Source organism: Pyrus communis, chromosome 8, assembly GCF_041283825.1.
Source record: "Pyrus communis isolate YQ-2024b chromosome 8, ASM4128382v1, whole genome shotgun sequence".
NCBI lineage: Eukaryota > Viridiplantae > Streptophyta > Magnoliopsida > Rosales > Rosaceae > Pyrus > Pyrus communis.
The window spans coordinates 14,333,163-14,358,443 of record NC_142572.1 but is presented as its reverse complement, the minus strand read 5'-3'; the positions used below and the strand labels follow the sequence as shown (position 1 = coordinate 14,358,443).

Below are 25,281 nucleotides of genomic sequence, written 5' to 3'. Positions count from 1 at the left end.
GTAGCCATCTTAGGCTGGCATGGAACAAAAAGGAAATAGAATCGATCTATCTGCTTCTTTCAATGACATACACTATTATTATTAGATGATACAATGCCAAAATATTTTACAAAGCAACCCAAAATATCCAAAATAACACAAACACCATGTAGGTCTACTTTTTATTACAAGTACACACTGAATTAACCAGGAAGGGTTAATTAGGGGAGACATGAATGAAAACTATGGCTGAAGCCATTCCTAAGTATACTCGACGTATACCAACAAACCCAAAAGCAGATCAATCACGTACTAAAAGAACCAAGTAACCTAGTGATATGAAGAAGAAAAAAGAAGGAGAAATCAACAACATATCAAGGAAGACTCACACAACTTTTGAATTCCAACTGATGTCACACAGATGCCTACGTGTCCCGAACGTGGAAGATGTTGGGGTTTTTAATGACAATATCGTACATGTAAACAGAGTTGAACTTGGAGAAGTCACTGGGGAGAGAGATTAGATCGATCGAAGATCGCTTGTGGAACTGGAAGAGATCGGGGTCTCCTCCATAGTACCTCTCCCACCCTAAGCCCGTCAATATTTCCTCGAGCATCGAGTAGGACGACACCACCTTTCCACTCGGCAAGTGCACCAAAGCCTTCCTGGAAGATGTCTCGGCCTGAGGATTTTCGACCAGGCGAATCACCCCATTCTTAAAAGTCCAAACCCCAGACATTTTTTCTTTCTGGTATCTGCAACTGGGGTTTTCTCTGGTGGGTAGTATTGGTTGTAATTTGTTGCTGCTCCTTTGGGGAAAGAGGAGGGGAAGGAAATGAATTGGGTTGGGTTGGTGTGGTGTGGGAAAACAGAAGGTGGGAGGGTGTATTTATACGTGTCAAAGGGACAAATAAAAACAAGAGGCAAATACTCATTGGGTGGGAGTGAGAAACTGAAAAGGAGCGTGATCGTGGGCATGTTTGGCTTTGGAAGAGAATCTAGATATTGTGGGACCAATGTGATTAAAATATGAGGGTGCATGGATGCCCCTAGGGTTTTTTGATTTAGGGCGCAAATCATCACCATCAACATCCAATTCCGTGGGGCTGGGGTTTGGAAGAATCTTTGTGTAGCTTAATTGCAAAATGCTATATTTTTTTTTCATCCTTTTTCTCTTTTTAATTTTTGGTGATGTGGGAATATTTCTACACGAATGCATGCCACTGTTCATTGTTTAAGAAAAGATTCAATAAAGAAAGTCAATGATGCACCCACTTATATCACGAGATGTCCACGTGAAGGGAGTGGGAGTGATTGGGTCGGGGGCTGGCTTTTGTAACCTTAAAAGCTAATTTTTGGTGTCTTGTCAAATCCGATTTGTTGGATGAGAAATGGTAAAGAGAATTTTTCAAAGTAAGTGTCTTATTCTCTGTCATTTTATAATTTAACGTTAATTCACCTGCTTATCAACATTATAAAATATTACGTCAAAAACATGATGTAATAAAAAGTTCATGGAGTCTCATGTGTTATTTTCAGAGTTTCCAACTAAAAATAAAAGCATTAGTAATGTAGTTTAGTTAAAATGGACGTTTTTATTTTGTCATTGATTTTCTTCAATTCATTCAATCCAACCACTGAAATTGAGAGGGGTGTATGAGAAGTGAAAATAGATGTGTGAATATCACTTTCCTTTAGTTATTGATCATAAAACAAGTAGATAAAAACTTTAGACAAATTAGAAATTAGGTAACCAAAGTTACTATTTTCATCATTGAACTTTTAAGTGGGGAATTGTGTTTGTCTTCGTACATAAATTAGATTTAATTTGAATGATTCTTGTAATCACAAATGATTAATCAGATTAAGTTTTTTTAGAACCCAAAAAATTATAATTCAATTCATAATGTGATTTTCGTTTCTTCAATACTATTTCAGTTTTAATCAGAATAATTTTTTTTCTTTCTATTTTGTTAATTTAGAGGCATATATGATAGAGTAATAATCTTTGAGCTCTTCTCAAATGGACATACATTTAATTGCATACAAATGTTATCAAATACATATTTACATTCTCATTAGGGTTCGACTCTTTAAAAAAAAAGTCAATTATTATTCAAAAATGAGCAAAAGAAATGGGAATATTTTTTTTTATCATCACCCTTAAGTGGAGTAATTGATAATTACCACACTATATATCACTATTAGGTGAATTTAATTTTTGAGATTTATGTAGTCGATAGACACAAATGTCAAATTTTAAATTCATCAAACGGTAATAAATAGGTGGTGAGCATTACCACTACTTGATGGTGGTGAGGAAAAATGCACCCCAAAAAACATCTCAAAGAAATCGAACTCCAACTCCTATAGCATCCTATGGAGTACATATTTGCTTTCTCATTAGGGTTCAACTATTAGGCCATCTCCAATCGACCCGGCTAAAGAGCCATAGGGCTAAAAATAGCTCGGAATGACATGAAAACATTCTCCAACCGAGGGTTAGGCCAAAGGACTTGTGGGCCCCAGTGGGCCAAAACACCCAAATCAGGCTAGCAGGCTGCCCATTTCTAGCCAGCCAACCAGCCCCCAGTCCAACCCACTTGCCTTCCAACAGCTAGCTGACATCAGGTTACCATTGAAATTTGAAATTTTTTAGTAAAAAAAAATTCAAAATTTTTTTCCTATAAATACCTAAGTCATTCCTACATCATTTCTCACATAATTTTCACCATTCCATACTATCCGAAAAATTATTGAGATTATATAAAGATGAGAAATCCGGAGGTTTATTCATTTAGTGACAAGTGACATTCAAAATATGTCTGATAACCTTATTTTAATATGGTAGTTTAATTTAATTAACCATATTAATTCAATTAAAATTATAAATTATTGAGGGGGTTATGTTTGGCCTATGGTCATTTGACCCTTTCGGTTGGAGATGAGTTTTTGGTTAAAGTGCTATGTTTGGCCTATAACCTTTTGTCTCATTCGATTGGAAATAGTATATAATATGGTATATCATTATTCATTAAAATAATTTTTTTTTCCAGAACTAAAAAGCTAATCATGACCCTTTGGTCATTTTTCAGTTAGAGATGGCCTTGCCATCTCCTCAGCGACCTTTGGCCTCTTTCGTACTCATCAATTATGTACTAAATGTTAGTATGTTGATAGGGCAGCGTAAAAGCAAAAGTAAAAAGATACATAAATATCTTATTTAATGAGTGTAAAAAAAATGACTCTTTACAGACGACACATATTTTCTGTAAATGAATGGGATAACCAGTTCAATAGTAAAAGTATGTGTGTATAATGGTTAATAATTAGTTACTTAAAGTTAAAACATGGAAGTTCCATTGAACTAGATTATGAGTTTACTCATTCATAGATAAAATGAAAGAAAATGATAAGATATTAAACACTTTATGATTAAGATTAGACAGTCAATTATTGTCCTTAATGACAAATTCCCAACGCCACTCAAATCTAAATTCCCAACACCACTCAAATCTAATCACAGCCTCGAGATATATCAAAGTCAATTCAAAGATAATTGAGCCCTAATGTAGTGTGCTTTGTCATTCAAAAGGACCACTCTCAATAATCATTGTAAAAAAATCATGGTTTTTCCACATGTCATCACATGGGCATACATGGTCCTGTAGGAGGAGAGGAAAAAGGAGGCCGTCTTGTCAAATCCATGATTAGTGTTTTACATAGGATATTTTGGAGGTTAAGTTTCTCGCCACATTCAAAAGGGCCTGTGAAAAATATGACAACACAGAAACTGTGATGTTCTTCAGTGAACTTAACAATAACAAATCAAGAACCATGCGACAAGAAATCAATTTCAGTACAAATGTTGGCTTCTGCTATAATTACTGATGCACTTTACGTCATCTGTTTCTTACTGTTTGCAAATTGGAAAAAAGAAAATTTTTGTTTCGATTAGTCAATATTGAGTTTTTTGTTGATTAGGTAACTTATAAGAAATAGATATTAGGGCTGTCATTGTCCATTGCATCCTTCATTTTCTGTCTTCTTTCTTTAAATTTAACAAAATAAACTTTTCCAGTGGTTGATGTTGAATCTAGGATCAAAACGTCACGTAATCATGTGGTGGAGGGCGAATCTGTCATACTTGATCAACCATGTACGAATAATCTTAATTTATGTGGGTTCATTTGGTTAGGGATGCATATCTAATTCAACATATAGTTGATTAAATTTGGTCTAATGACAGTCTGTTTTTATTTTGTTATAGTAATTAAGTACTAAGTTCATATTTCATAAACGACAATCATTGAATAAAAAAATATATATTTACCAATTGATCGGATGCAAATTTAACAAGATATATATAAAAAATTAATGTAATTAACTAATCCACATAATTAAATTTCTCTCATACAGTATTAGAAAAAATAAATGTACACAATCAAAGTAACAGTGGTCCTCGATCAACTTTTGAGTTTAAAAGTTGATATTCCCATGTTCCCCCCTCGTGCATGTAGAGAGCATTGCATGCAGGGCTTGTGTATGCCTTTAGGCCTCCAAGCCCCTCAAGCACAATGCCAACTTTGCTTCTGTTTGTTCCACTTTTTCCATGCCCAAGGTCCTACTGATATAGACTCCCTCCTAACTCCAATCCTTCCAGAAAATCTTGAGTGGTACCCAATTCCTTCGATCCTGGTCATCTCTGTCGTTGTTACCATTTCCGTTTCGGTATTATCTACTACAGAAGTATCCAGGGGTACCCAATTCCTTCGATTCTCATTTCTTTCACCATAGAAATTTATTTGTCTAGAACGTTCATTCCCATGTCAAGTGGATTGCATGCTGCAGGTTTTAAGCTGCACTACCTGCTGATATTATATTGCATTTGCTAATTACTTCAATTTCTTTGTTCGTGTATTTCAATGAGGCTACCCTATTTATTGTCTAATTGCGTGCAATTAGGACCTATTAATTACTAAAATTTCAACCATGAATCTTGCATATTTGTTATACATATCAAAGTCGGTAGAATTTCAGCCCTTGGTTCTCTTACGATAAATGTTTAAGTGATAAGGAAATGTGTGCTCCTTTCAGGAAACACTTGAAATACTTTTCTAGGGAGAAGTTGAATTTTATTACAAGTTTCAAACACTTCTATTGAAAATGTTTCTGAGTAGAAGTGTATTTTAAAGAAGCAATCCAAACAATTAAGGGCAATCAATTCAATCATTAGTTTGAGTCCTTAATTTTCTAACAAAGAAGTTGATAGAAAAAAAATGGGAACTCAATACAAATTCAGGAGGTATTCGATGGTTTAATTACTCTCTTAATGAAGGTGATAAAAAAGCGGATACCACCTCTTTCATAGTTTTGTTTTGTTATTTGTTTTACAAACGATACCGTTAATGGATTAAATAGTTAATTGTTAGTGGGAACAAGAATCAGTGAGAATCGAACATGTAGAGCAAAAAATAATCAAGAAAAATATGGAGGCGACACGTGGATTTTTGGGTTAAAAAGACAAGATTACCCTCGAGGCACATCGGAACTCCTATGCGCGAGCAACGGATAATCATCATTCAATCAAGGTCAAAAGTGATCAAAATAGGTGTTTATTCAAAACCTATTTCATCCATCCTCATCAAATCTTCCCCACAAGGTAACTCCCAAATTATTTCTTTCAAATTATATTGATTAGCTAATTAATTGATTTATTACTCAATTAATTCATTAATTAGCTAATTGATGGTGATTACCATGCAAAAAACCACTAAAGTGGCCGGTTCCCATCTCTCCCAAAGGGGCCGGCCACACTCCTATAAATACCACCCCATTTTCTCCAAAAACCTAAGTTGAATCCTCTTGCAAAATTCTCTAAATTCTCCAAACATTTTTTCCCTCAAAATTCTAACTTTGGCATTAGAGGTTCTTCGGCCAAAGCACCCCCCTCCATTCATCGTGGGTGTGTGACGCTCTTGGCCTTAACTTGAGGTGTTAATTGTTTTTTGCAGGTGCATTTTCGTCCAAGAACAAGAAGGAAGAAATTTGCATCCACAGAACCCGTACCAAAATATATTTGCATAATTATTTTCCGCCACTGCAGTAAAACTTCATCTGCCCCTTATATAGTTTTGTTAAACAACCTTTATCCAAAGTTGGCAGCTAAGTATACATGACATGAGTATAATTAAGAACGATTCAAATTAGAAAGAAAAAAACGGAATAAATGGGAGGATAAAATTAAGTTGAGCTAACCAATGGCACTTGGATACCTCAAGGTCTTCAATAAGTGATTTTGAACCAGACAAGAGAATCCTTGCCCTACGTGTACATGATGATAGAAGTGTTTAGATCTTGTTGGACAACCATCTATTTCCATTTTTTTGATCGGATCTATTTCCATATTCCTTTTGTTATTCTTTGAACTTTTATATTTTGACATTTCTTCTCGTACAAGCATTAGGGTTTTGGTGGGGGAGAATTATAAGATTCCAATATTACATACGTAGACCACAAACTTTATGAACATGCTTAGCCTTTTATACATACATCTCATTTGAAGTGAGAATCAAGGGAAAGGCAGCTTCCACTAGAATGTGCCAAGCTCCTCACTATCTTTTTTTTTTTAATAAAATAAGAGAAAAATATGATAGTACTTGCATCTCTCAGAAGGGAAATGCATATATTCTAGGTGTTACAAATAACATAGATTCGTCATTTTAATTTTATAATCAAAACTGTTTAATTTCTTGATTTTTATATTCAAGATGAATCAAGTTACATAATAATCATGATGAACCGTCTTTTTTTTTTTTTTTTTTTTGCGGGATTTGAACGCCACAAGCCTATGTATAATTTAGTTCATAAACTAGAATAACATTTAACTTAGGGTACTTTATCCAATACTAATGGCAGAACTTATACTCGTTATTTGTATTTAATATTCCACAAAGCAAAGCTCAGAGGAATAATACTAGAGCTAATGTGCTTTTTAGGTTAGGTATAAGCTTAAATGGTGATATGATATAAACTAATATTACTATTTTTGTCAGTGGGTTAAGTTGTTAATTGTTAGAGGGGAGCATGGACGGAGCTAATGAAGACTCAGTGGGGGCAGATGCACCCACTCAAGTAATTTGTTTGTTTAGTTGTAGACTACAATTATATACTATACACGGGTTATCTTTGAAGAAAATATATGTATCTAATATCCAACATACATTTAATCTACTATACTCCATATCAAATATTTTATGAGCAATAGTGCTCTTGTTCTGTCATTCAAACAAAAAAAACCCTCTCCCGCCTATCATGTACTTATATTTTGCTCCTCACTTTGCCACTTTCCACTACTATATTGAAATTTTTGTAACATTGGAATTGTGATACATCATCATTTGAAACCATCCTTAATAAGGTTTTCTTAGTTGTTTTCAGTTGCCCCCACTAGAAGAAATTTCTAACTCCGTCCCTGGAGAGAAGGGAGATCTATAAGATTGAACTTGCACCAGAGTACATAAGCATAATTACTTTCCGTCACTGCGATAAAACACCTTTTGCTAAACTTATTATACGAGGATAATCTAGTTTGCGATCTTCAATAAAGCTAGTCTTTTTCTAGAAATCAGATACTAATTCTCTTATAAAAGAACAAATAGTTTGCAATGGGAATAACATTAGGTGAGAAGCATAAAATTCCTAGAGCAATAGTTTTCATAATCTCAAACATCTCTTTCAAAGAATTTTGTAATAAACATCCAATGATAATATTTAAAGAGAAATTGTGCACGGTACGCATTAAATCGAATATGAGCGAAAACTTGCTATAGCAGATGTGGCTCCTAAGAACCCAAAGTGTACAGGATAATTTAGTGTGATGTCACCAAAGTGAACATATCAAGATCACTATTTAATAATACTTAAGTACTCACGCTCAGTAGTTATAGACGAATTCTAGGTCCGTATTCCACACGACACATCCTCGATTTGATTCCTAACGTTGGTGAATCACATGATGGTGGCTAGAGGAAGATTGATATGCCTCTATGAGCCTTTCCAACCATGTAAAGATAGATTACCATAGCGAAATAAAAAGATTATTAACATCCATGTTCAATTTATCGCATCACTTTTAAGTTCATGGTTAATTGAAAACAATTATACTGTTTAGCCTCAACTATATACACTCATATATATATATATATATATATATATGAGTGTATATAACTGTTTTATAAGAACTTCGATGGCAATTATCCTTTGCATTGGCATGCTGGAAGATTAATTAATTGCCAATTTAAATCTTCAATAAACTGAAGGGTGTTGCAGTCATATTTAGAATATGAATGTGATTGTGTAAATCCTAGGGAATCTGGGAATGTATCTTATATTCCTATCAAGAGTAGATTACCTATTCAATGTTGTAATCCTAAAGGGAAAGGTTTTTACCTATCCTACTACTATAAATAAAGGCACAATGGGGTGAATCAAAAGTGAATCAAACACACCTCACAATTATATCAATCTCTCTTCTCTCTTATTGTGGCTGGCCCTTTCTCTCTCTCTCTAAACCCTAGATCGTTCAATCAAATAGGCATACAACACATTATCAGCATGCTCTTGCCAGAAGCTGAGGAATTGACGCATCGTAAGAGGAGGCTATCATCCACCACATTCAAAGGCTTATTCGTTTTCTGCTAATCAGGTATGCTTAAAATAAATGAAGATATTTGAAACGTCCACAAAGCATGAAAACATTTCCCATGATGTATGAACCCTTCTATGTTTATATTTTCCTTTCAATATATATATATATATATATATATATATATATATATATATATATATATATATATATTTGTTTCATGCATCGCACAATTAAATTGTTATGTGGAATTTGTGAGTCAAAATATATAAAATAAATTAGAAGCACATTTAGGGTTTCCTAAACCCTAAGGGATTTTGAAAACTATATGGGAATGGGATATGGTGAGGCATACCACCGCACTATCACTATGGACACAGCACTAGGCCACGGCCTGGATTTCAACTCGACAGGGCCTGAAGCCCCACACCCAAAACGCTGCCAACCCAGATTGGCTGGGTCCACTCCTGTATGCCACAGCCTTTATGGTTGCTGGGCTCATTGCCTGCCCCGGCCTATATCCAATCCAGCCCAGTTAACTGGGATTGTTTCACGGCCCGCGTCCCATGCAGCCAGCCCTTGCAGTTGGGCTTCCTGCTCCAAATCCGCAAGTTTTTGAGCTTGCTCCTGTGCCCCCCTCCCTGGGTCCAACTTCGAAACCCAGCTGCAGCTGGGGTTTCCCTTCCTCACCCGTGACCTGCAGCCATCACTCGAGGTCCTTTGGGCCTTACCTTATGCTTAAGGCACCCAAACCCGTGCCATATTACCCACGGCACTAAGCCCAAATTATTTTGGGGCTATATTTTTCGACCAATAATATTATTTTAATATTAATTTGCTTCTACAATCGAGCTCGTATGGCCCGATTTATTGAATTAATTAAAAGTGACATGCAGTCCATTAATCTGATAATGAATCCAAAATTATTGACCTGAAGATCACTTTTGGACATTAACGATTCAATAATTTATTTTTATACTTTGAACCGTCATATACTTTTGTAGTAACGAAGCTCTCACACTTAAGTTCCCGATAAACCTCAAATCCACTATATCCAAATTAGTATATTGTATTATGTGTTTCTTGCAGGAACCTATCATTATGAACTAATTGTTCATAAAAACTAAATTGAACCTGTAATTTCAAATTTAGTGCATTTGAAACCTGAAGTTTTCATTCAAAACATACCACATGAAACCCGTAATTTTCATGCATAAATTAAACCACTACATGTTTATAGAACTTGTATGTTCTACGATATATGTCTATGGCTTACCATATGACTACTCACGTTTTCTCCCTTCATTTTAGGGACATGTCGAACTTGAACAAGCTTGATTTCTCCGTTCTAGAAGTCTCTGGAAGAAACTATCTGAAGTGGGTACAAGACGTGAAGCTCCATTTAACTGCAAAGGGCATTCGAGCCACCATCGAGGCACCTATCGTCAACAAACCTGTTGACGAAGCTTAGAAGGCTACTGCAATGATCTTCATTCGAAGACACATCCATGATGCACTGCAGAATGAGTATCTTGCTGAGGAGGACCCACGCATCCTCTAGCTTCCTCTGGCCGATCGTTTCGATCACTAGAAATACATATACTTTCCTGAAGCAAGACATGACTGGCAGCATCTTCTCTTCCAGGACTTTAAGTCCGTGAATGAATACAACTCTAAAGTTTGTAGAATCCGTTCTTTGTTGAAATTCTGCAAAGTGGAACTAACCAAAAATAGATCTCTTGGAGAAGACCTATTCTACCTTCCATGCCACCAATATTGTCCTACAACAACAATATAGGGTATAGAAATTCACCAAGTTTTCGGATTTAATCTCTGTTTTACTTCTCGCTAAAAAGCAGAACCAGCTTTTGATGAAAAATCATCAAGCTCGACCCACTGGCTCGAACGCTGCTCCTGAAGAGCACGTGAACTATTTTAGTAGCCATGAACGACGAAAGAACCGTCGTGGCCGTGGTAATAGGTAGCAAGCCCAACCACGACCCCAAGGTCAACAGAGTACTGCACCTAAGGGAAGAATTGTGAACCAGCAGAGTCCACCATTCGCCCCTAAGGTCCCAAACTTCAAGAACAAGGGCAAAGCTCCCGTTTAGGCTACTTCTTCTGAACTGGACATGTGCTATCGTTGTGGATCAAGGGATCATTAGTCACGCGTTTGCCGAGCTTCCCCTGAGGCTATTGCTAAGTATCATTCCCGTCGTGAGTCTAACTTTGCACATGTGGATCATCTGGAAGATGCAACTACATCAATGGAGATATCGGATTTTCAGGAGGCATCAGCATCTATGGATGAATAAATTAGACATGTTTTTTTAGGGTGTTTAGGAGTGGCCGACCCTAACCCTTATTTTGCTAGGTTTATGGTTTAATTTTGAACAATTTTTCTATGTATTTGGAATAATTTGTTTGGTTTTGGTTTGTTTTGAATTATTTGAATGGATATTATTTTCTTGAATTGCTTAATTGAATGAATGCACTTAAATATATGCATGTGACCAATTCAATCAATTTATTTATAGGTATGTCTAGTGGGGAAGTTAGTTGTCTGGCAGATAGTGCAACCACGCACACCATCTTGCGTGAACGACACTATTTTACTAACTTAATACCTAAGAAAGCTCATTTGACAACTCTCTCAGGCCCATCCAACCTGATTGAAGGATACGGAAAGACATGTATCATATTGTCTAATGGTACAATCTTGACCATTAAGGAGGCACTTTATTCTCCACATTTCGGAAAAACGTTGTTAAGTTTTAAAGATATTCGAGATAATAAATATCATCTTGAAACCACTGAAGATCATGGTTTTGAATTTCTTTGTATCACTTCATACAAATATGGCCAGAAGCATATTCATGGGAAGTTGGAATGACTGTCGAATGGGTTGTACATTACAACCATTCGCGGCATAGAAGCCCACAATGTGGCCGGCCCAATGCCTGAGTTCCAAGACATTTTATTGCTTTGGCATGACCGTTTGGGACATCCTGGACGTGACATGATGCGTTGTATCCTCAAATCTTCTCACGGGCATAAGTTACATCCCTATGTTGGAGTTCCGCTATGCAAAACGTGTTCTTTAGGGAAGTTGAATACTCAACCCTCCCATACAAAGATTATTCATGACCCCCCTAAATCTCTTCAGAGGATTCAAGGAGACATTTGTGGACCAATCTAACTAACCTGTGGACCATTTAAATATTTTATGGTGTTGGTTGATGCATCGACAAGATAGTCACATGTTTGCTTGTTGTCTACACGCAACGCCGCATTTGCTAAACTCCTAGATCAAATCATTAAGCTAAGGGCTCACCACCCTGATTATCTAATTAAGTCAATTCGACTGGATAACGCTGGAGAGTTTACGTCACAGACTTTTGACGATTATTGCATGTCAGTAGGGATTGATGTAGAACATCGTGTGCCCCATGTTCACACCCAAAACGGCCTGGCAGAAGTTTTCATAAATTGCCTTCAAATGATAGCTCGGACTTTGGTTATGCGAACTAAACTGCCGGTATCTGCCTAGGGCTATGCAATATTGCACGAAGCTATGTTGGTCCGCATGAGGCCTACCGCTACTCAACCACATTCATCATTACAGTTGGTCACTGGATATGAGCATGACGTCTCGCATTTACGGGTGTTTAGTGTGCCATTTATGTGCCAATAATGTCGATGCTATGTACCAAATTGGGTCTTCAGAGCAAAATAGGAATCTATGTCGGTTATGATTCACCATCAATTGTTCGCTACTTAGAATCCTTGACAGGAGATCTTTTTACCGCATGTTTTGCAGATTGTCACTTTGATGAGATAGTCTTCCCATCGTTAGGGGGATATAAACATGCTAACGTTCCCGTAGAACGCTGCAAATTGTCGTGGTATGCTCCCACTATGTCTCATTTAGATCCCGCACTGCCCAGTTTGAAATTGAGGTGCGTCGAATTATATATCTTCAGAGCATTGTTCAACGCATGCCAGATACTTTTAATGATCTAGCTAAGGTGACAAGATCACATATACCCGCTGCAAACACACCTGTAAGGATAGATGTACCCCTCATACGTCAACAACCCACCTAGGAAGGCTGGATAGTCTCCAAAGGTAGGGAGGCCGCACCTTCCACGCGGCAAGGTACATTGGCAGCTAGCCAATCATCTGTTCCGACCTTGAAGCGTGGCAGACCCCTTGGTTCAAAGGATTCACAACCCCGAAAGAGGAAAATGACACCAACTAGTGACCCTAGTTTGAATCCGACCATCGCTCAATCATCCATTTCAACGTATGAGGTTATCCTAGATTACGGTGATACTTCAGATGAAACATGCCGATCTCCTAAGAATCGTGAGATTTCGGTCCACTACACAGTATTGGATGAGGTTTGGAATAGGAATGAGATGATCGTCGACGATGCATTCTCGTACTCAGTAGCTACTGACATCATACTTAGCGATGACATTAAACCACGTTACGTCGATGAATGCCGACGTAAAACCAATTGGTCAAAATGGAAACAAGCAAACTAGGTCGAACTCGAGTCATTCACGAAACGTAAAGTGTTTGGACCTATTGTTTCTACATCACCACGCGTGAAGCCTGTTAGTTACAAGTGGGTTTTTGTGAGGAAGCGTAGTGAGAAGAATGAAATAGTGCGATACAAAGCATGCCTCGTAGCGCAAGGCTTTTCTCAGTGCCCAGGGATTGATTACGAGGAGACGTATTCCTCCATAATGGACGTTATAACATTCCGCTACCTAATCAGTTTGTTAGTTTCTGAAAAACTGAATATGCAACTTATGGACGTGGTAACCACGTATCTTTATAGGGATTTAGATACGGAAATCCACATGAAAGTTCCAGAAGGACTTCCATTGACTAGTTCAAATAGTTCTAGACCACGGAATACTTTCTCAATTAGTTTAAGGAGGTCACTTTACGGATTAAAACAATAAGGCGAATGTGGTATAACCGTTTGAGTGAATATTTGACAAGTCATGGTTATGTGAACAACGAACAATGCCCATGCATGTTTATAAAGAAGTCACGTTCCATATTTGCAATCATTGCAGTTTATGTCAATGACATGAATCTCATTGGGATTCCCAAAGAGCTTGAGGAAATTGCTGGACACTTGAAATCAAAATTTGAGATGAGGGATCTTGGAAAAACTCAATATTGTCTCAGCCTGGAGATAGAGCATTGTTCGGATGGAATCCTAGTACATCAATCGAACTACACCCAAAGGGTGTTACGTCATTTTAATGAGGATAAAGCGAAGCCTTCGAGTACACCCATGGTCGTTCGGACTCTAGGTGCTAAACGAGATCCCTTCCGTCCAAAGGAGGACGAGGAAGAGATTTTGGAACCCGAAGTTCCTTACCTAAGTGCAATTGGGGCTTTATTGTACTTGGCTCAGTGCACTAGACTTGACATCTCCTTCGCTGTGAATCTTTTGGCAAGATATAGCAATGCGCCCACACCTAGGCACTGGAATGGTGTTAAAGACATTTTTCGCTACCTCAAAGGTACTACGGATTTAGGCTTGTTCTATACCCGTGAATTTCCAAGTGTTGCCGCCCCCTATGGCCCTCGGATTGATTCTCGCCTTGTTGGTTACGCATATGCTGGATATAGGTCTGACCCACATAGAGCACGTTCTCAAACGGGCTATGTCTTTACCATTGGAGACACCGTTATATCTTAGAGGTCTACCAAGAAAACACTACTTGCGACTTCGTCTAACCATGCTGAAATTCTCGCCCTGCATAAAACATTGCATGAGTGCTTTTGGCTAAGAGAAGTTATGGAACATATTCGAAGCACTAGTTGTCTTACATCAGTCGTTAACCTTCCTACGACGATCTTTGAAGACAATGCAACATGTATCAAGCAGTTGAAGAAGGGATACATCAAGGGAGACGACACTAAGCACATAGCGCCGAAGTTCATTTACTCACACCAGCAGTAGTAGCATCATAACATTGAAGTCAAGCAAATCCGTTCCCAGGACAACCTGGTCGATCTCTTCACCAAGTCATTGCCCAAGTCTACATTTCAGAAGATCGTCCAAGGAATTGGTATGCGTAAATTATTTGAGTTGAATCGCTTGTAGTTCTCTTATTTAGAAGTTATGTCTAACTCAGGAGGAGTATCTAGAAGCATACTCACATGATCTTAATGTACTCTTTTTCCTACGATTAGGAGCAATTTTCCTAATGGGTTTTTGCTACCTAACGAGGTTTTAATGAGGCACCCATCCTGGGATGATCATACTCTTTGAGTTTACTATCTTCGTCCAGTTTGACGTTCGTTTTTAGACATTATACATACTTCTCACTTTTCTCCTTAGTCTATGGGTTTTCCCCATGCTTTGGGTTTGACCATAGCGAGGTTTTGTGAGTTTTACTACATGTGCATACTTTACTTAAATTTGAGACTCGCGATCACCTGTGGTGCCGATGACTTCATCAACTATTCTACCTTATCTGCTGAATATCTGATGCGTTGGTTTGTTGAGTATTTACACACTCAATAGGGAGTGTTGCAGTCATATTTAGAATAGGAATGTGATAGTGTAAATCCTAGGGAATCTGGGAATGTATCATATATTCCTATTAGGAGTAGATTACATATTCAATGTTGTAATCCTAAAGGGAAAGGTTTTTACCTATCCTACTACTATAAATAAAGGCACAATGGGGTGAATCAAACACACCTCACAATTAAATCGATCTCTCTTCTCTCTTATTGTGGCCGACCCCCTCTCTCTCTAAACCTTAGACCGTTCAATCAAATAGGCCTACAACAAAAGGTCAGTTTTTAGATTTTTCTCTAGTGCACATTCCTATTTACACACCTTAAATACACATGAATAATAGCCCTTGGATCAAAATGGAAGGAGGAGATGTTCACTTTAAGGTCTGAGCTGAATGTGATGTGATGGTGTAAAAGCAGTGGTGTGTTGGTGATACAATTGGATGATACAATTGGGGGTAAGAAATCTTAACTGCCCCAACCCATGTCTTGATTGGGGTGCAGATTAGGAACTATAAAAATTTAAGCCGTTCAGATTTATCGAACGGTAAAAAATAATGTGCAACTTACATGTCGTATTTAGAAATGTGCACTAGAGAAGTCTCCCGTTGTTTTATTCATAACCCTAAATAATCTAAATATCCCAAAACAATCAAGACTAAGGTTTTAAAAGATGTTAGGCGCTAGTCAGACGATTGGCTGGGGCTTAGCGCCTAGGTGGCTAAGCAGGACCTAGACGGATTTAAGTAAATTTATTAATATATGCAAATAAGTGCCTATTCATGCTTTAAAAAAAAAAACATAATTGTATTGGAATACATAAATTGCAAATAAAATGACATGTAGATTATAAAGTATTAGAACATATTGAAAATATGGAGAACAAGCATATAATGAGTGTTTATCCAAGTATCCAACAAGTCTCTTACATTCTATTAACAAAACAAAATGCAAGATGAAAGTTATCAATTTTTTATGTACATAAGAGTTGAGATCTAGACGGGTGCCTAGGTGGGTTAAGGCGGGCGCCTAGTGGGGCTAGGCGGACGTCTAAGCGGGTCTAGACGCACTTTCTTAGTTTTCAAATGACTAAGGACTAATCGGGGCGGTGGCTAACTGTTTAGTGCCTAGGCGGGAATTTTTAGAACAGTGATCAAGACTATAAGTTAATTCATAACCCTAAATCATAATTACCATCACGAACCTAGTCATGAAGAATGTGTGGAACAAAGGCGGTTCCTATAAATAATAATATATAAAATTAAAAAAAAAAAAAAAAAAAAAAAACTAATCTCTGTTCCAGTCCTATTGGATTAGGAATGTGATTGTGTAAATCTTAGTATATCTAGGAGTATCTTGTATATTCCCCTTAGTAGTTTAATTCCCATTAGAGATGTAATCCTATTAGGGTAAAGATTCTATCTATCCTACTACTATAAATAAAGGCATAATGGGGTGATACAACACACACCTCAGAATTACATATCTCTCTCCTCTCTCTGTTGCCACCAGTCCCCTCTTTCTCTGTCCTTTATATAGTCCAATCAAATAGGCCTACAACACGTTTTCAGCACGCTCTTGCCAGAAGTTAAGGAACTAAAGGATCGTAGGAAAAGGCTTTCTTCTACAAATTCAAAGGCTTTCAATTGTTTTCGACCAATCAGGTTCTTCTAAAATAAATTAAGATATTTGAAAAAACCTTGAAGCATGAAAACATTCCCTATGATGTATGAACCCCCTATATTTATTCCTTCCAATTATATATATTGTATATATGTTCATGTATTTTGTCAATATATATACTTGTTCATGCATTATGCATTTATGCTATGTGGAATTGTGAGTAAAAGCATTGAAATTAATTGAGAAGCCATTATGGTTTTTAACCCTAGAATTCGAGAAAAAAAATTTGGGATTTTTTTGTGGCACCGCCATCGCACCACCGTGGCACTATAGACGGACCACCGTGTTGGCCTAAAGCCCAGCCGCCTAAGGAACGGTGTCATTTTGACACCCTAAACCATGCGCGCAACCCTTTGGGCTTGCTGCCCTTTTCGAACATAACTAGTTTTCGGCTTGGGTTGACTACCATATAGGCCTGAAGCCCTCGGTCCAACCCGAGCCCACATTCGCATGCCTTAAGCCATGTTGGGCTTGTCCTGACAGGGCTTGAAAACCTGGCCCATGTCAGCACAGCCTGTTTCCGTTTGTTGGGCATTTGCCTTTCCTTAGCCTACATGCCGTAAGCCTTTAGTTTGCTGGGCTTGTCCTTGCAGCTCGTTAACCTGAAACCCAGCTTTGGCTGGGTCTCCCATCTCTCAACCCATAGCTTGTAGCCATGTATTGGGTTACTTTTTGCAACCACCCGAGTCCACATGCCCTTTAGGGCCTTGCCCTACTCACGGCACCCAAGCCCAATGCTAATTTTTGGTATTTTAAATAATTTTAACCTGAGTGTTATACTTATTTTTGCTTTTACGATCAATCCTGAATGGTCTCAATCTATTGAATTAATTAAAGTGACCAGCAGTTCACTAATCTGACAATTAATCCAAAATTATTTGCCCAAAGCTCACTTTTTGGTATTAACGATTTGATAAATTATTTCGTTTTTTTGAATCGTTGACTATCTTTCGTAGTCTCGAAGCACTCACACTTGAGTTCCTGAAGCAATCCACAAATCCACGACACTTTATTGTATATTGTATCCTGTGTTCTTGCAGGTACCCTTATATATGAACTGAAAGTTCATAACTAAATCAAACCTGTAGTTTCGAATTTAGTGCCTTTGAAACCCGAAGTTTTCATTCAAAACTTACCACATGAAACCTGTAGTTTTTATGCTTAAATTAAACCAATACATGTCTATAGAACTTGAATGTTTTATGATATATGTCTATGACTTTCCATACGACTAACCACATTTTGTTGTACCCTCTGTTTAGGGACATGTCAAACTTGAACAAGCTCGATTTCATCGCTCTAGAAGTTTCTGGAAGAAACTACTTGAAGTGGGTTCAAGACGTGAAGCTCCATCTTACTACCAAAAGTCTTAGAGCTACTATCGAGGACCTAATCGACGATGCACTCATTGACAAAGCTCAGAAAGCTACTGCTATGATCTTCATCCGAAGACACATCCATGATGCACTGCAGACCGAGTACCTCGCAGAGGAGAATCCCCAAACCCTTTGGCTTGCTCTGGCAGATCGTTTTGATCACTAGATAGACATTTACTTGCTTGAAGCAAGGCACGACTAGCACCATTTACGCTTCCAAGACTTTAAGTCTGTGAATGAATATAACTCTGAAGTTTGTAGAATCCGATCACTACTCAAGTTCTGTAACAAGGACTTAATCGAACAAGATCTTCTAAAGAATACCTATTCAACCTTCAATGCCACCAATATTGTCCTACAACAACAATATAAGGCATAGAAGTTCACCAAATTTTCGGATTTGATATCTGTTATACTTCTCGCTGAAAAGCAGAACTAACTTTTGATGAAGAATCGTCAAACTCGACCTATTGGCTCGAACGCCGCGCCTGGAACGCATGCGACCAATTCTAGTAGCCATAACCGAAGAAAATCCTGTTGTGACGTGGAAAAGGGTGGCAAGGCCCACCACAGGCCCAAGGTCCATTGAACAAAAGCCCATCTAAGGGAGGAAACTTGACCCAGAAGTGCCCAAAGGCCTCAAACTTCAAGAACATGAGATTCCATTGAACTGGACATGTGCTACCATTGTGGACCAAATGATCATTGGTCACGTGTATGCCGAGCTACCTCCTGAGGCTATTGCCAAGTATTATTCTCGTCATGAGTCTAATTTTGCACATGTAAAACTCCCCGAAGATGCAACTACAACTCTGGAGGTTTCAAATTTTAAGGAGGCATCTGCTCCTATGGAAGAATAAAGTTTTATTTTTCTAAGACATGTTAGAGTGTTTTTTTTTTACTTCTAGTGGTTGAACCCCCTTATTTTCTAGGTTTATGTTTTAATTTTTGAACAATTTTTCTAAGTATTTGGAATTATTTGTTTGGATTGTTTTTTTTTTGAACTTTGGATATTATTTTATGGATACTATTTCTCGAATTGATTAATTGAATGAATGAATGAACTTATATTTATGCATGTGACTGATTCAATTAATTTATTTCTTGGTATGACTAGTAGGGATGTTAGTTGTCTGGCTGATAGTGCAACTCCGCACCCTATATTGCGTGACAAACGCTATTTTACTAATTTCGTACCTAAGAATGCACCTCTGACAACCCTCTCAGGCCCATCCAACCTGATAGAAGGATACGGAAATGCCCGTATTATGTTGTCCAATGGTATTGAATTAACCATTAAAGAGGCACTCTATTCTCCACGTTCTGAAAGAACGTTACTAAGTTTTAGAGATTTCGGGATAATCAATATCATATTGAAACAACTGAAGAGAATGGTTCTAAATTTCTTTGTATCACTTCTTACGAATATGGTCGAAAACGTATTCACAAGAAGCTGGAACGTCTCCCTAGTGAGTTGTACAAAACAACCATTCAAGCTGTCGAGACACACCATATGGTCGGCCCTATAGCTGGGTTCCAGGACACTTTGCTTATTTGGCATGATCGAATAGGACATCCAGGACGAGATATGATGCGCCGTATACTCAAAGTATCTCATGGGCATCACTTGAAATCTTATCCCGGCCAACCGCTTTGCAAAGCATGTTCCTTGGGGAAGTTGAACATCCAACCTTCAATTACAAAGATTATTCATGACCCCCCTAAGTTTCTTCAGATGATTCAAAGGGATATTTGTGGACCTAGCCAACCAATATGCGGACCATTTAGATACTTTATGGTGTTAGTTAATGCATTGACATGATGGTCATATGTCTGCTTATTGTCCACACATAATGCTGCACTTGCGAAACTTTGAGCACAAATTATTAAGCTTAGGGCTCACCACCCTGATTATCTGATCAAGTTGATTCAACTGGATAATGCTGGAGAGTTTACCTCATAGACTTTTGACGATTATTGCATGTCTGTTGGGATTGAAGTTGAACATCCTGTACCTCATGTTCACATCTTAAATAGCTTGGCATAAGCTTTCATAAAGCGCATTTAAACGATAACTCAGACTTCAGTTATCCGAACCAACTTACCAGTATTTGCCTGGGGCTATGCAATATTGCACACAGCTATGTTGGTCCACCTGAGGCCCACTGTTATCTAACCTCATTCACCGTTACAGTTGGTCACTAAATACGAGCCTGACGTCTCGTATTTACGTGTGTTTGGATGCGCAATATATGTGCCAATAGTGCCGCCACTACATACCAAAATGGGTCATCAGAGAAAAATGGGAATCGTATCGGTTATGATTCGCCATCCATTATACGCTACTTAGAGCCCTTGACATGAGATCTTTTTACCACACGTTTTGCGGATTATCACTTTGATGAGACAGTCTTCCTGTCGTTAAGGGGAGATAAGATCACTAACCTTCTTGTAGAACGCCGCGAATTGTCATGGATTACTCCCATTATGTCTCATTTAGATCCCCGCACTCCGCACCCCTCAGTCTGAAACCGAAATGCGACGTGTTCTAAATCTTCAGAGCTTTGCTCAAAGCATGCCTAATACTTTTCCTAATCCAACAAAGGTGACAAGATCACATATACCCGCTACAAACGCATCTGCAAGGATGGACGTTCCGAACATACGCCGTACGATTGCTGTGGAAGGCCAAACTGTCCCCTAGGGTGGGGCAACTGCACCTCCCACATGGCAAGGTACACTGGCAGCTAACCAATCACTTTTTCCTACCCTGAAATGTGGTAGGCCTCCTAGTTCAAATGATTCACAACCCTGGAAGAGGTAAATGACACAAGCTAGTGACCCTAGTTTGAAAATGACCATTGTTTACTCATCTGTTTCAACGCATGATGTTATTCTAGATTATAGTGATGTTTTAAATGAAACATATCGGCCTCCCAGGAATCATGAGATTTCAGTCCAGTACGTAGTTTTGGATGAGGTTTGGAATCAGAATGAGAAGATTGTTGATGATGCATTCGCGTATACCGTTGCTTCCGACATCATGCTTAACAATGACATTGTATCACGTTCCGTTGATGAATGTCGATATAGAACAGATTGGTCAAACTGGAAACAAGCAATCTAGGTCGAATTTGATTCACTTGCGAAACAAAAGATGTTTGGGCCTGTAGCTCCTACTCCATCATATGTGAAGCCCGTTGGCTACAAGTAGGTTTTTGTGAAGAAGCCTAATGAGAAGAATAAAATAGTAAGATACAAAGCACGCCTCATAGCGCAAGGCTTCTCTCAACGTCCTGAGATTGATTATGAGGAGACGTATTCCCCTATAATGGACGTCATAAAGTTCCGCTACCTAATCAATTTGGTAGTTTCCGAAAAACTGAATATGCAGCTTATGAACTTGGTAACCACGTATCTCTATGGGGATCTAAATACAGAATATACATGAAAGTTCTAGAAGGATTTCCATTGACTGGTTCAAATAGTTCTAGACCGTAGAGCACTCTCTCGATTAGATTGAAGAGATCATTCTACGGATTGAAACAAGCTGGGTGGATGTGGTATAACCGTCTAAGTGAATATCACATAATGAACTATGCCCATGCATGTTCATTAAAAGTCACATTCCAGATTTACGATCGTTGCAGTTTATATTGACGACATGAACCTCATTAGAACTTCCAGAGAGCTTAGGGAAATTGTCGCTTACTTGAAATCAAAATTTGAGATGAAAGATCTTGGGAAAACTTGATATTGTCTCAGCCTGGAGATCGAGCATTGTTCGAATGGAATCCTAGTACATCAATCGAACTACACCCAGAAGGTGTTGTGACGTTTTAATGAAGATAAAGTAAGCCTTCGAGTACTTCTATGGTTGTTCGGACTCTAGATGGAAAACGAGATCCATTATGTCCGAAAGAGGGTGAGGGAGAGTTTTTGAAGCCTGAAGTTCCACACCTAAGTGCAATTAGTGCTTTATTGTACTTGGCTCAATGCACTAGACCCGACATCTTCTTTGCTGTTAATCTTTTGGCTAGATACAACATTGTGCCTACACGCAGGCACTAGAATGGTGTTAAAGACATTTTCCGCTACCTCAAGAGTACGATGGATTTGGGCTTGTTTTACACCCAAGAATCCTCGAGATGAACCGTCTTTTTAATTACGCAAATGCTAGTTATCTGTATGACCCACATAGGGCACGTTCTCAAACGAGTTATGTCTTTACCGTTGTAGACACCGCTATTTATTAGAGGTCTACCAAGCAAACGCTAGTTGCGACTTCTTAGAACCATGCTGAGATTCTAGCCCTAGATGAAACCTAGTGAGAATGCTTTTGGTTGAGCACAGTTATGGAACATATTCGAAGCACTAGTGATCTTTGTTCAGTCATGGACCTTCTTATGACGATCTTTGAAGACAATGCAGCATGTATCGAGCAGTTAAAGAAGGGATACATCAAAGAAGACAACACCAAGCACAAAGCGCCGAAGTTTTTTTATTCTCACCAGCAACAACAACATCAGAACATTAAAGTGAAGCGAATGAGTTCCCAGGACAACTTGGCCGATCTCTTCACGAAGTCATTGCCCAAGTCTACTTTTCTAGAAGCTCGTCCAAGGAATCGGTTTGCGTAAATTATCTGAGTTGAATTGCTTGTAGTTCTCTTATTTGGAAGTTATGTCTAACTCAGGGGGAGTATCCTAAAGCATACTTACTTGATCTTAATGTACTCTTTTTCCTACGATTATGAGCTTTTTTCCCACTAGGTTTTTGCTACATAACAAGGTTTTAACGAGACACCCATTCTGGGATGATCATACTCCGTTGAGTTCACTACTTTCGTCATGTTTGACATTTGTTTTAGACATTATGCATACTTCTCACTTTTCTCCTTAGTCTATGGGTTTTCTCCATGCCTTGAGTTTTACCATAGCGAGTTTTTGTGAGTTTTACTACCAATGCATACTCACTTTCTTATATTTAAGGCTCGCATTCACTGGTTTTGCCGAAGAATTCATCAACTGTTCTACCTCATCTGCTAAAGATCTAATGTAACGTTTTGTTTGAGTATTTACACACTTAAGGGGGAGTGTTGCAGTCCTATCGGATTAAGAATGTGATTGTGTAAATCCTAGTGTATCGAGGAGTATCTTGTATATTCCTTTTAGTAGTTTAATTCATATTAGAGATGTAATCCTATTAGGGTAAGGATTCTACCTATCCTACTACTATAAATAGAGGCATAAGGAGGTGATACAACATACACCTCAGAGTTACATATCTCTATTCTCTATCTGTTGCCGCCGGCCCCCTCTCCATCTCTGTCCTTTATACAGTTAAATCAAATAGGCCTACAACAATCTCTAATATTTAAATTATGCATATAGCGAATTGGAATCACATAATAATGGTGATTTATAAACTTTGATTTTTGCCTTATAATGTATATATGTTAGTGTTTAATTGAAGACTTGTGACTAGGGTTGAGATTTAAAATAAAATAAAAAAAATTATTCCTAAGGGTTTTTTATTAGCACCCCATATATTGTTGAATACACCTCATATTAAATTTAATACTAGATAAGTTATTTAACTTACTACACAATGACAATTTCAACCTTAAAAAAGTAAATCATTTCTAAATACATCCCAAATCATTTTAACTTATATATCCCAAGATTATTTATCTTCTTCTACTCTCAGAAAAAGATGAATGTTCTTGATGACCCTTAGATGAAGGCACTAGTTTTTGTTGATAAAGCTCTCACTTTCTTATTAAGCAAAGAAAATTGTCATGAAGTGGTAATATCAATGCATCTCCAGGAACATGGAAGGAAGTCATAACTTGTTACAAAACATTAACAACGCCCATCAATGCAACAGATCATTTTAGGTTCATTTGCAGCAATAGAAACTGCTAGGGGTGGTTCGGGTCGGGATCCCGAACCGAAACCCAAAACCCGAATCCCAAACCGACTCTCTTTGGGATACGATTCTAAAACCCGAAATCGTACTCGAATTTTGGTATTCCCGAATTTCGGGAATCCCAAAATTGTTTCGGTTTTTCAGTTCAGGATCGGGAATGGATGCAATCAAAAGATATCAACCTAATTTAGGAAGATCGAATTAATGCAATCCCCATATAACAAATTTCCAGTCCCCTAATCCCAAATTTGTAGACAACCCATAAAAAATCAGACAGTCAAGGATCGAAGAAGCCGTCGATCAAAATTCAAAAGTAGAAAAATACAAAGCAATCAAGGATGTAGTAATTGAAATTAGGGGATTTTCAAAACAAAAATCCTAATTTTAATTCTAAATCCCCAAATTGAAAGTTCAAAACTCTAATCCTCAATTTCAGAATCCAAATCCAAATCAAGGTACAATAATTTCATGAAGTTTGGCACCTTCAGATTAGAGAGGCTTCGATTTGGAGGTCGTTGGAGGTGGAACCATGGAAGTTTGGATTTGGAATATGGTGTAGTGGTCAATGACTCGATTACCGACGTGTTGAGTTTGTGACAAAGGAAGGAGGATGAGAGCAGAGAGTGCAGAGACGATTCGAGGGATTAGAGAGAGTGTTGAGTCTGAGGATGCTAATATAGCAGAGGAGGAGATGAGAGAGTGTAGAGAGATCCGAGAGGTTAGAGAAAGTTTGAGTGTGAGAGAGAGAAAGGCGCAGAGATTCATTTGAGAGATACGAGAGATAGTTGGCTAAATGGTTAAGTATAAGTAACTAATGGTTATTAAGCATATAAATACCTTTTCTGTATTATAATTTCAATAATCGAGAGTTGGCTTAGTGGTGAAGTTCCATGATTCCCAAGAGGAGATAAAGGGTTCGAATCCTTGCGGCCTCATTTTTGAGGTAATAATCTAAAATCGGTTCAGTTCGGGAAAAACCAAAATTCACAAATACCAAACCGAACTGGGTGGTTCGGGATAATAACCGAACCGAAAAATTTCAAAAACCGAAAATTTCGGGATAATTTCGATTCGGGTTTGGTCGGGATCGGGATTTTTGGGATATT

At 38.0% G+C, this 25,281-nt stretch overlaps 1 protein-coding gene, 1 long non-coding RNA gene and 1 pseudogene across 2 annotated transcripts; 2 read left to right on the top strand and 1 right to left on the bottom strand.

Moving 5' to 3' along the window:
* Positions 1–54: 54 nt before the first annotated feature.
* On the bottom strand, positions 55–858 carry LOC137718708 (flowering-promoting factor 1). Its single transcript, XM_068458254.2, has one exon. The coding sequence runs from the start codon at positions 717–719 to the stop codon at positions 405–407; it is 315 nt and encodes a 104-aa protein (XP_068314355.1). The 5' UTR covers positions 720–858; the 3' UTR covers positions 55–404.
* A 4,284-nt stretch (positions 859–5,142) lies between these two features.
* LOC148695150 (uncharacterized) lies at positions 5,143–6,399 on the top strand. The gene is made up of 2 exons (XR_015965777.1): positions 5,143–5,642; positions 5,995–6,399. It is a non-coding gene; the product is annotated as an uncharacterized LOC148695150 (long non-coding RNA).
* Positions 6,400–9,942: 3,543 nt separating this feature from the next.
* Positions 9,943–14,355, top strand: LOC137717027 (uncharacterized; annotated as a pseudogene).
* The last annotated feature ends 10,926 nt before the right edge of the window (positions 14,356–25,281 follow it).

Excerpts from the sequence above, each read along its gene's own strand:
- LOC137718708 (XM_068458254.2), bottom strand. The coding sequence starts at position 719 with ATGTCTGGGGTTTGGACTTTTAAGAATGGGGTGATTCGCCTGGTCGAA.